The sequence below is a fragment of the Pteropus vampyrus genome, unplaced genomic scaffold, assembly GCF_000151845.1.
Source record: "Pteropus vampyrus isolate Shadow unplaced genomic scaffold, Pvam_2.0 Scaffold319, whole genome shotgun sequence".
NCBI classification, from domain to species: Eukaryota; Metazoa; Chordata; class Mammalia; order Chiroptera; family Pteropodidae; genus Pteropus; species Pteropus vampyrus.
Window position 1 is genome coordinate 1,236,680 of NW_011889100.1, and position 11,948 is coordinate 1,248,627.

At 57.1% G+C, this 11,948-nt stretch overlaps 1 protein-coding gene across 1 annotated transcript; it reads left to right on the forward strand.

Annotated features, from left to right (window-relative positions):
• The first annotated feature begins 5,374 nt into the window (after positions 1 to 5,374).
• KPRP (keratinocyte proline rich protein) lies at positions 5,375 to 8,085 on the forward strand. The gene is made up of 2 exons (XM_011377708.2): positions 5,375 to 5,626; positions 5,660 to 8,085. The coding sequence occupies exons 1-2, from the start codon at positions 5,375 to 5,377 to the stop codon at positions 6,968 to 6,970; spliced, it is 1,563 nt and encodes a 520-aa protein (XP_011376010.1). The 3' UTR covers positions 6,971 to 8,085.
• Positions 8,086 to 11,948: the final 3,863 nt, after the last annotated feature.

The window sequence follows — 11,948 nt, forward strand, 5'->3', positions numbered from 1 at the left end:
ATCACTATATTCTTATCACTTATTCCTAGATTTATAGAATTATATTTCTAGCCATTTATATTTCACCCTACATTGTCATTTCTAATAGCCCCATCTATGTAAATAGTCCCTATATCTTTCCCTAAAATTAATGACCTCTCTCTGGAGATAATCTCTGTCTTTAGGACATTCTTTCTATCTATCCCTATCTATCCATCTTTCTATCTATCTATTCCTATCAATCATCTATTATCTATCTATCTATCATCTATCTATCTATCATCAATCATCTATCATCTATCTATCTATCATCTACCTATAACCCTCTATTTCTTTGCTACTTATTGGGACATTTAATACAAACTTTATATTATCATACATCTATCTATTATATTTCAATAAATAATGAAACAAACCAATTCCTAAAATGCAGTATAATACAGGCATAGACTCGTGTGCATGTCTATAGGCGTGAAAATGAAATTACGTCACCAACAAGGCGAAATGAAAACACGCTCTGGCACAGCGCCTGTCTCTCAGACACGAGGGTTTATTGCCACCACTTCTTTTCCTTGAGGACCCGTGGAGGACAGGAATGTAAATAATCAGAGGACACGTGGCAGCTCCGATGACGGGTGTGTCTAGAGGCTGCCAGAGCGTAGAGTGAGTCACGGTTTGGGGGAGTCAGGGAACGTGACAAAAGAAGTGACCTTGGCGTTGTCTCAAAGAATGAGCAACAGTTCCACACGTGGAGAGGTGGGGAAGGACACTCCGTGCTCGGGTCTGCCACTGCGGACGTCAGGACACGCGTGCGGAATGGCAACCAGCACGCATGGCTTCACTCAGTGCTGCGTGCGGCGTAGATCGGGGTCTGTGTGTGCGCGCGTGTGCGCGCGCGTGTGCGCGTGTGTGCTGAAGATCACTCTTGTGGCCATTTTGGAAGTTACACGGAAGAAAGAAAGACAAGAGGCAGAGAAAACAGTGAAGAGACTATTGCACCCGTGCGGAGAGCAGATCGTGAAGACTTGAGACGCACGGTGGGGGGGGGGGGGCAGGGGGCGGGCATGACAGGAGGGGGCGCACCTGAGCGCAATTACGCGGAATGCACAGTGCGTGGGATTCTATGTTGGAGTAAGTTGGAAGGGGGAGGAAGGGTGAATCCCAGGTTTCTAGATTTAAAAATGGTATGGACGAGCCATCCTCCCACATAAAACCATGGGAGGGGGATTTGTAAAGGGAGATAGTGAGTGAGTTTTGTCCACATTGAGTTGGTGAAGCCAAAAAACACATGCAAGGTCAGAGATTAGAAGGCCACACTGAACCTTATTTAAAGCAACCATTTCGTTTGAAGACACATCCACACAAGGAATGCCCTTTGCAAGAGTTTAAACTCCACTGAAGAAACAAACAAATATATATATATATCTCTTCCCTGCCTTTAGACAATCTCGGTACTGATTCCATCTTTAACCAATGATGACTTTCCAATCCAGGGGCTTTCACATCAAAGAAGAAAGCGTTCGATGCTTTATTTTGTGAGTTAGCGACCAGGCTCTAAAATCAAACTTTTGAAACCTCAAACACCTAGCCTCCTTGTCATCTGCAAAACTTTCCTCTCCCCGACCTGTGACCCACTTCTCTCTGTAAGAGGGAAGCAGCAGGAAGGGACGAGGGAGGCAGTGGTCTTCGGTCGCCGGCTTGGACAATATCAACTCATTTTCCAGGAGTTTATGATGCGTGGACCAAGCTCGACTCATCTATCCGTCCATCAGTCAACGGACTCATATGAAGTGTCGGCATCTAGAGATACCGAGATGGGTAACACAGAGGTTCTGCCTTCGGGACGTGCGCACTCTGTCACTCTCGATGAGTGGGAGATGCAGCCATTAGGATTCAACGATTCACACCCACGGTCTGGCCACGTGCCGGCCTGTGTTCTCTCTCTCCTAGTTCACGCTTTCGTGACCACCTTCCAGGCCAACTTCAAGCCCAAGGTCGCCCAAGTTCAGAGCACCCTGGCATATGTGCGATCAGAGCGATAACGTCTCTGTCCCACTGGGGAGTCCTCTGTCCCAGAGTCCTCGCCTGGGCCTGGACTGCCTGGGGCCTGGGGCCTCCGAGGCGGTCACTAGCGTTAGGTCTCCGGGCGGGGCCCTCTCTCTCTCTCTGGGCTTCAGAGTCCGCATCTGGAGAATGACGGTGGAGCCCGGTCATTCCTGACGGTCCTTGTTGCTCTGACATTCTGAAAGTCTTGGATCCTCCCCAGGTTTGAGGTGGTATCTGGAGCTCCCTTGGGAATGAGTGATGGGATCCGGAGCTCAGATTCTGGACTCAGGGTGATCCCGACAGAGACTCCCCAATGGGAGGGATTTCATAGCTATGATTGGCATGTGCTCCACAGGACGCGAAGCCCTTCCATAGCCATTATCTGATTATTATCTTCACAATAAAACACGTTATCAGCGTTTCCACTCCCATCTTCCTATGAGGAAAGAAATCTCAGAGTGTTCGACGGTTAATTAAATGCTAACAACTTTAGATTCTTTATCTTACTTAATTCACGCGATCATCCTGACTTTTCCAATGCTGCTGCTTCTTTCTTTCTCTCCTCCTTTTCCTTCCTCCTCCTTCTGTTCCCTGTTTCTGTTTCCTAGGTGGGAAATCTGAGGCTCACGGAGGTTAAGTCGCTGTCACTCCACTGGCAAGTACCAGAGCTCAGATTCGACCCAGATCTGTCTAAATCTAAAGTCTCTGTTCGCGAGCTCGGTCAGAATCTTAAACGCCCCCAGGGGCTGGACGGTGACAGAAACAAGGGAACCGATCGAGGGGGAAGGATTATTTCATTTCACCAAAGAAAAATAAGAACCGGAGTAAGACAGGAAAAGGAAGCTTACTGACGCATTGCACTGTGGATACAGTAACGGATGCTAGAGAACTACAGAGCATAAAAACGTAGGCACTATCAGAGAGGGGCAGGCATTAGGCTGGTCAAGGTCAGGCAGACCCACCCATGTCAGATCTTTGGCTCTTAGAAGACAACCAGATGTCTATAATCTTAAGACAAATCTCTCCGTTTCTAAATACTAATGATTCCTTACAAAATTAAGGAACCATTGTGACTGTGTCTGGCTCACGGGATGCCGGGTTTATGACCCGTGCCCTGCGCTGTCTGGAGTGTCAGCCGTGCACCTGCTCCGAGGCCCTCGGGGTGCTCGTCACAGGCCCGGGGCGCAGCCGGCAGCCACCGCTCCCGCCGCGCCTGTGGCTCGGTCAGCCGTTACTCCGAGTGGATGTCGGGTGTTCTGAACATCATTCTTGACTGGGTGGTTTTGTGTAAAATAGTTGCCTTAATCCTCGCAGTAACTCGGCAAAGATGTAATTAAATCCATTTTGCAGATGAGTAAATCAGTGCTTAAGTCGGTTGTAAAGGTCACTGAGCTGTAAGGAGCCAACCTGAGGTGCGAGACTCAGCTCTGGACCACGCTTCCCTTCCTCCCGCAGCCTTTTCTCGGGTCTTTGGGGTGATTTCAACCGCTTCCGGTTAGGGAGCCTTTCCTCCCGATGCGTCCGCCTGGTGAGAATCGCAGACGAGTGAGGGCCTGGAATCCTCTTTCGGGAGAAAGACCCCTCATCAACCCCGGATCTTCTAAGAGTGGAGAAGAAACTCACAAGGTGAAGGAGGAAAACAAGAATCTGCTCCTTCATAGCCCAGGAGCTTCGGCACTCAGGTGAGACACTCCCACACTCCGTAGGTGACTGCAAGGACAGGCACACAGGGAGGGGACCGGCTGCTGGAATGCCGACCTGGGTGATGTGCCAGGCAGATGCCAACTGGTTGTCTCACGGTCGAAGGCAGGCCCAGAGCCCTTAATATAAGGACAGGCGCCTGGCCCGACGCCTCAGCCTGGATGACTGCTCGCCTCAAGGAAGGTGCGTCCAGGGGCTGGGGGCTGGGACTGGGGGGGAGACGATGCTCAGGGGCCGCTCGGAACCATGCAGGTGAGGCACTGTGGGGACAAAGCCGAGAACAGAAGCCGGGAAGCTGGGGCCCTGGAAAGAGAAGTCTGGTGGACTTTTTGGGGACATAAGAGGGATACCCATGGCGTAAGAGGGATACCCACGGATTCTGGGAAGGAGTGGGCGCTGGGCTCAGGGTACCTGCCTTCGGCGACCCCGGCCTCAGCCTCGGCGGCCACGATTGTTCACCACGGCCTGTCCTCCTGGAACAGACGCATAAGTAATTTACGCCTTGCAAACAGAGCTGGGTGTAGGGGGCTTCCCGTCCCCAAGGGCACGTGAATTGTTTTCCATAAATGGAGAGTGGAAAGCGTGGCCCTTCACGGTATTTCGGGAGCTTTATTGAGAAGCCTTTTGTTGGATGAGCTGATTGTCAGATCAGCCACCCTGCCATGCTGGTCACCGGGTGTTCTGAACATGAACAAGCGGACTTGGGGAGGGCCGGTGGGGATCGGGGGCTACCCGCTGTTTCTCCCTGGCCACGAGTAGCGTCGGATGGTACGCATGCATCCTGCGTGCAGGCTTCCTGTGTGTCTGAGTATCAGTCTCGTAATTAAGAATCTGGCACCTGGTGGGTTGTCCCCTCTGAGGTGGCTCTGCCCTGCCTCTCCCAGGGCCTGGAGGGAAAACCTTCCCGAAGCTGGCATGTGACTAAGGACAGCACCCCGCCTGGGCACACTGCCGGGCTGGTCCTGAGCCTTTCCGAGGCTGGGGTTTTGTGTGTGCGTGTTTTGCGTTTGCCCGTGTTTAAACGAATTCACCTAAGAAGACGGACCACAGGGAAGCAAACATGTCATGTTGGGTTTGAGCTGCCCAGGAGCTGATCCGGTCCTTTACTCTCCAGTGGATGCTTTGAGTGCTTGTTCCGTGTGTGCATTTTTACATGTTTGCACGTGCGTGTGCTGCCAGGTAGTGTGAGGAAGCCCAGCTCTCATGGGTGTGGAGACCCGACTTTGGGCTACAGCCTGGGGAGCAGAGGTGACCCCACCTTCTGTAGAACTCCCCACCGCCACTTAGGCCCCCAAGAAGTGGTGAGAATCCTCTTACCAGCTCCAGCCCGTGCTGGACACTGGTGTGCCACCCCCCAGGGAGAGAGCCTGGACACCTACCACCTTGGCAGAGTCTTTGAAGGGATCTCACATGGGCACCTGCCAGGTTGTTTGGCAGATCCAAGGCAGGTCTCTTGGGCCATGGTGACTAATCTTAAGTCCAGCTGACTCAGCAAGGATTCTGGGATGAAGGCTGAGGGTGGCAGAGGAAAGGGCAGGGAAGAAGCCGGGTGTGTCGGCCTTGGTCCTGGCCCCCCACTCCCCCATCCTAACCCTGTCTCTCTACCCTCAGGCCCTGCTCCCCGTCTGTCTGCATCGGAACCGGAACCATGTGCGACCAGCAGCCCATTCAGTGCTGCCTGCCCCTCCCCCAGTGCTGCGTGAAAGGCTCCGCCTTCCGCTTCTCCCCCGCCCCCTATGCGAACAGCCAGGTGGTGGTCCAAGCCCCTTGCGACATGCAAATCGTGGAGTGCCCTGCGCCATGCCCAATTCAAGTTTCCGAGGTGAAGTGCCAGGCCCCGTGCCAGCCTAAGACCACGCAGGTGAAGTGCCAGGCCCCGAGCCAGCCTAAGACCACGCAGGTGACGTGCCAGGCTCCGTCCCAGGCCGCGCAGGTGACGTGCCAGGCTCCGTGCCAGGCCCAGACCACGCAGGTGACGTACCAGGCTCCGTGCCAGGCCCAGACCACGCAGGTGGCGTGCCAGCCTGAGGTTTGCTACGTGCAGTGTGAAGCCCCGGGCCCCGTTCAGACCTGCTACGTAGACTGTGCTCCAGCTTGCTACACAGAAACGTGCTACCTGCAATACCCGGTCCAGACCTACGCGCCCCGGCCAGCTGCCCAGCCCGTCCGGACTTACGTGGCCTGTCCCCCGGCGTTCCAGACTCAGGGGAGATTCTCCACCCAGTGCCAGTACCAGGGCGCCTACGGCAGCTGCGCGCCCCGGCGGCAGGCCCGGCCTTCGTTCCGCGCGTGCGCGCCGCAGTGCCAGGCCCCGGGGCCCTGCGGGGACTTCGCGGCGCCGCGCCGCGCGCACAGCGCCGGCCGCTGGCTGCCCGCCCGCCCCGCGCAGCCGCTCTACCGCAGCTGCTCCCCGCCGCGGCGCGGGCTCTGCTCCGGCGGCTCCTACGCCTACTGCACCCCGCCCCGCCGCTCCGAGCCCATCCACAGCAGCGGCTGCCCTCGGGGTCCCGCCCCGAGCGCGCAGCGCTGCGGCCCCCGGCGCCGGATAGAGATTTCCTCGCCCTGCTGCCCCAGGCAGGTGCCGCCGCAGAGGTGTCCCGTGCAGATCCCGCCCATCCGACGCTGCGCCCCGAGGCCCTCCTGGGGCGCCTCCTGCCCGGAGCTGAGACCCTGCGCCGAGCCGCGGCCGCTCCCCAGCTTCCGCCCGCGCTGTCCCGAGCTGTCGCCGCCGCGATGCCCACTTCCTGCGCCCCGTGCACGCGCGCGCCCAGACCGGAGCGCCAGTCCGGAGCCCCGCCCGTACCCGCCGCTTCGGCAGCTCTCGGAACCCTGTCTGTGTCCGGAACCCGGCCCGGCCCCGCGTCCTCGCCCCGCGCCCCGCGAGCGCCCGGAGCCCCGCGCGTACCTGGAGCCCTGCCCGCCGCCCGAGCCCATCGCGCTGCCCGCGCGCTGCCCCAGCCCCGAGCCGCACGCGCAGCCCCGGCGCTGCCCCAGCCCGTGCTCGGGTCTAGTGCCCTACGCAGGAGACCTCGGCTGTCGCGAGTCCCGCCCGTACCACCTGGACGCCGAGGCCCCCGGCTGTGGCGCGGCCGGTTATAACCCGTGTGGAGAGAGTGGCGCCAGCTATGGACCTGGGGACGTGTTCCCAGAGCCGCGGGGTCTGGGCGGTTACGGGGACTACGCGGGCGCCTGTGTTGGGGTGAAAGGCGGGGCCGGGGCTGGAGCAAAGGGCGCCTACTTTTAAAGGGAGCGGGGCTGGAACACCCCTGCGTCCCGCCCCGAGGATGCTGCTCCCCCTTTCCCAGCAGCCACGCTTTCTGGGTTCTTGTCCGCATCTCTCCAGAGACACTCAGAGTCCCCCCGTTGCAGAGGTGACGTCCACACTCCTTCGCATGGCATCACGGGACCCACGCCTGGGTCTCAGACACCTCTCCAGCCTCTCTCCCAACTCCTCCCCGGTCCACACCCCCAGTTCTAGCCAGACCAGTCTGGCCACCAGGGCACATCCAGGTGTTCCCCAGGACATACCTTAGATGTGCCTGTCCTCAAGCCTCTGTTCGTCCCCATCCCTCACCCCCGCCCGGTTCCTGGACCACTCGGCTGCTGCTCCCGGCTTCTGAACCCCAACCCGTCTTCCCAGACTTCCTCCTTGGAGCCTCTTCTGCTTGCTCGTACCCCCAGAAGCCTGCACTGAGGTCCTCGACCTCATGCATCGTCCACACCACCCACCCGCAACTGCCTTGCAATGTCTCTTGAATTCTTTTGCTTTCAGGCGTGTCTGTCTGACCTGACCGACTAGGTTGCAAACTCCCATTTGAGTGGAGTCAGAATGTCCCTCAGGTCCCGTGCTTCTCCTGGGGCAGGCAGCTGCCCTGCAAGGCCTGTGGGTTGGCGGCTTCAGCCCCGATCTGTCCCCACCGAGGACAAGAGGAGGCCATGTGACAATAAAGACGGGGCCACACTCAGAGCTTGAGTCCTGCGTGCTGCCTGTTTGCGACTCCTTCTTGACTCTCTGGGACCGGCTTTTGTTGTTCTCATTTTCTTCCTGGGTTTGCTGTACCCGGGGCTGATCTTCTGTTCGGCTGGACCAAGGCGGGCGGCCTCGCGGGTTTACTGACTCCCTTCATGTCCTCTGAGCCTCCCGGGAAAGGATGGCCGAAAAGACACAAGGATGAGGGAACAGGGACGCTCACCCCTGCTCCTCGATCGCGCGGTGAAGGTCTTTAGGCTTGGGCTGGGCAGGTCACCCAGCTCCGGGCCGTAGTCACAGCCCCGCAGCCTCTGTGGGGTGGGGGTGGGGAGGAGGGAGCCCCAGCAGGCTATGAGCTACTCCGCCCAGGGTGCGCTGTTCTTGATTTCAGAATAAACTATTTGCGTGCCTGTCCTTTTTCTTCTTCTTTTTGACAAAATAGAAAAGGGGGTAACTGAGTCTGATTCTGCACCCCCCTTCGCTCCCAAACCCCGTTAGGCACGACTGGTCTCGGCAGCACGAAGGTGGGGCTCGGAAGTGACGGGGGGTGCTGGCTGGGGACCGCGTGTCCCAGAGGAGAGCCCCTCCCCAAAGCAGAGAGCCTGAGGCTCCCCAGGGTCTCTAGGGGCTGAAGGGGCACCTCTTCAGGGGACAAGCTCTGTGCTGGGCCCTGGGGGTTTGGTCTGGGGCCCCGGAGGGCCCCACGACTCCAGCACCGGAGCTAGAGGCACCAGCCGCCCAGGGCCCAGCTCTGAATGTGTCTCTCCTGTGCCCCGGGGGTCTGGAGCTGCTGCATCAGTGCACCGCCCATCAAACCCTGCCACGGGCAAAGGAAAACTGAGGCTGTTTATGCGAAACCCACTCATTCATTCATTCTAGACAGATAATCCCTGCTCACTTGCTAGGAAGACCCCGGAAAAGGGACAGACAGAGTCCCTGCTCTCAGAGAGCTTGCAGCCTAGCAGGTTGGAGGTCAGGGGGTGCTGAACCCCACGTGGAGGTTAGGAGTACTGAGTCCCATGCAGTCAAAAATCTGCATACAACTTTTGACTCCCCCAAAACATAACTGCTAACTGCCTTACAGATAACATAAACAGTCGATTAACACATATTTTGTATGTTTTTTGTATTATATCCTGCATTCTTAAGATGAAATCAGTTAGAGAAAAAACGTTATTAAAAAAATCATAAAAGACAACATATTTACAGTATTTATTGAAAAAAATCCACGTTTAAGTGGACCTGCGCAGTGTAAAGCCATGTTCTTCAAGGGTCAACTGCATAAATAAATAAATGCACACACGCACACACACGCATGCACATACACACAACGGGCCACCACGCACGCGTTATTGTCTTGCCATTTTGCAGTTAGAAACCTAAGCCCGCAGGATACTCGTGACTTGCCCGAGCCACACGGCCAGCCGACTCGACTGTGAGCGCACACGCTACTGCACGTGGCACCCTTCATCTTGTCACGGTCCCTGCCCCTTCCAGATCTCTCCAGCATCGACCCAGCCACTCTCCAACAGCCCTGGCGGTCTCCCACGTGGGGATAGGTTATTTCCACCAGGCCCACGCTGGCCTCCTCTCTGAGAATCCAGGCTGTTCTAGGACAGCGTCTGCTCTGTGACTCATGCCCCCGGGGGCCTGGCAGGGGCCTGGCTCCTGCAGGGTATTCCTAGGCATGGGGCGGGCAGAATGGCGAGAGGCTTGGGAGCCCCAGATAAGGGATCCTCATTAGATCCCTCCTCTTTTCTTTCAAACACGCCCCTGGACAAGGACCCCCTTGTGTGGAGTGTGAATGCGGAGCAGGCCACCCCCTCGAGGTGCGGAAGAAACACAGTAGCCGCTAGGTGAGCAAGGCATTTACACCTAAGAAGCCGCCCCACCCCTAAGGGCGGGGAGCAGGTCACCACACAGGCTCTGATCCCACGACCTGCACTGTCCTCCGGGGATCGGCTCTGGCCCCCAGGATAACGAGGCCTGGACAGGGGAAGGGGTGTGATGGGGGAGAGTACAGGGCCTCTGGGTGAGCTGGCCTTGAACGTCGCCAGTTCCTCTGACAGGACGCCCGGCTTTGCACCTCCCGGAAGCCCCGCGGTGCGACGTCGCAGGCCGTCTGCAGCGTCTCGGAGGACAGGGACGGCCAGGGGCGCGTGTGTCTGCACGTCCTCCGTGGCTTCGCGTGTGTCCCGTGTCCGTGATTTCTGACTGTGTGCTTTGACAGCTCGGGGGTCACAAAGCGTTGGGCAGCGAGGACCGTGACCTCGGGAACACGGTTTGGGACACCTCGGACTCCCTCAGCATTGGCTGCGGGTGACCCTTCCCAGCCACCCCTTCCTCACCCACCCTCCACCCTTCCACCTATGACTGGTTCCAGTTCTCTGTTTTCTCCTTCTACATCGATCCAACCATTTCAATAAAAATTAAAGGGACCCAGGACCCGGGCTGAGGACTCAAACTTCAGATTCAAAAAAGGCCGTTTATGATTCCTCTTTGTGGCAGGCACGAAGCTCGGGCGAAATTACCTAGGTGCCCATTTCAAGACACGGATCCCCAGGGTCCAGTCCAGATCTACTTAATGTGAATTTCCAGAGAGAGAGAGAGAGAGAGGGGTCTGGAACGTCCTCTCTAACATTATTCTGATCAGCTGGAGGTGGAAACCATTGCTATGCTGAATTCCCAGCGCATGAGCTCGGTCAAGATCTCTACCTGTCGCAAGGGCCACAGCACGGGTAGGACGTGACGGCAAGATGCAGCTGACTGCCGACTGTTTTTGTGGCAGGTCTGATGTAACTGCCCACGTGCGGAGTCAAACTTCCTTGTCTTTAGTCTGCAGGCGCCTCAAGGCCCACGGGTGTCCTTCCTCTTCTCGGTTAAATCCCCAGCTCTGCAGCCAGAACAGGGCTCTTGCGTGTGACTGAGGGACAGGGCTGGTCTGGTATATGGTGCAGGTGTTTTTCCGGGGAGGTGGGAGGCCGGGTGTGGGATATCGCTCCTTTGTCGTTATCCAAACGTTAAGAGAGAGCAAGTCAACGTCCCGTAGTTCATCCTACAGACCAGGGTCGTCCCGGATGAGCCAGAAAACAGAACTGTCACGCATAAGGGAGTAGGTCAGCTGTTTATAATGCACTAGGTAGGTGCTAGGTAGGTGCCAGGTAGATGCCAGATAGGCGCTAGGTAGATGCTAGGTGGGTAGACAGCAGTCACCAGACGGTGGCGCTGCGCATGTGGACACTTTGTTGACGTATAGGACAAGAGCCAGGCAGTGACCGAGACTTCCAACAAGACGGGCACACCCCTGACTTCCGGTGTGGTTAGACACCCCGGAGGAGCCACATGCCTTGGCCCGAACCTAGTCAGGAAGGCAGGTGAAGTGTGATGACCAATAGGTCTCCCCATCACCAGAATTCGTTCCTCCAAAAATGAAGCTTCCTGATCTGGACGCGTAAACGGAAATCTCTAGAAGTCTAGGAATAACCCGAGGTGTGCCAAAGCCACCCGCCCCGCCGCTGGCCACATCTCGTCACAGGAGCCCTGAGCTGGGCTGGCATCTTCCCACCGGTGTCACAGGAGGAAAAGCACCTACCGACTTGCATCGACACATCCACTCGTCTGACAAGTGTGTGCGGACACTCGGCTGTGTGCCGGGACCGGTGGCGAGCGCGGCGGACCCTGCTCGCTACACGGAGCGCAAGAGACAACGGCTTGTGAGAGCCCCACGCGGCTCGCCGGGCACAGCTCCACGGAAGCCCGCACAAGGGACGGGTATTTCCTCCCTCCTCGACCACCCTTCCTGATTCCTCACACCTGTCTGGCCCCAGGACCCCATCCTTACCCTGTCCTAACGAACTCTGATCGGCATTTCAGAGGAAGACGTGCTAGAAACTGCACTAACTTTCAGGCAATTTCTTACAAAGGAGACTTGAAGTGCAGACGTCTGCTTCGATGTGGGTTAGAACCTAATCTGCCGAGATAGGCCGACCATGATTAAGGTGCACGTGACGTTCTGCATTTCAGTTCAAGGTCAGCAGCCCTTGCAGACAGAGAGAGCGCAGCTGATTAATAGGGCCCAGAGTGGGATTGTCTGTGGCAAACGGTGGTGACCTCCTGGTCTTCGTAGGCACGATGGCGCTGCCCGGCCCGGCACAGCTGGTGCACAGCCAGGTGGCGTGTTCAGCTCAGGCCAAATGGGAGTGAGACTGGAGGATGACGACCTACTGTATGCCAGCCACCACCCGAGGCAGGA

Coding starts and splice junctions, on each gene's coding strand:
- KPRP (XM_011377708.2), top strand. CDS start 5,375: ATGTGCGACCAGCAGCCCATTCAGTGCTGCCTGCCCCTCCCCCAGTGC. Junction 5,627..5,659: donor GCCAGCCTAAGACCACGCAG/GTGACGTGCCAG, acceptor CAGGCCGCGCAG/GTGACGTGCCAGGCTCCGTG.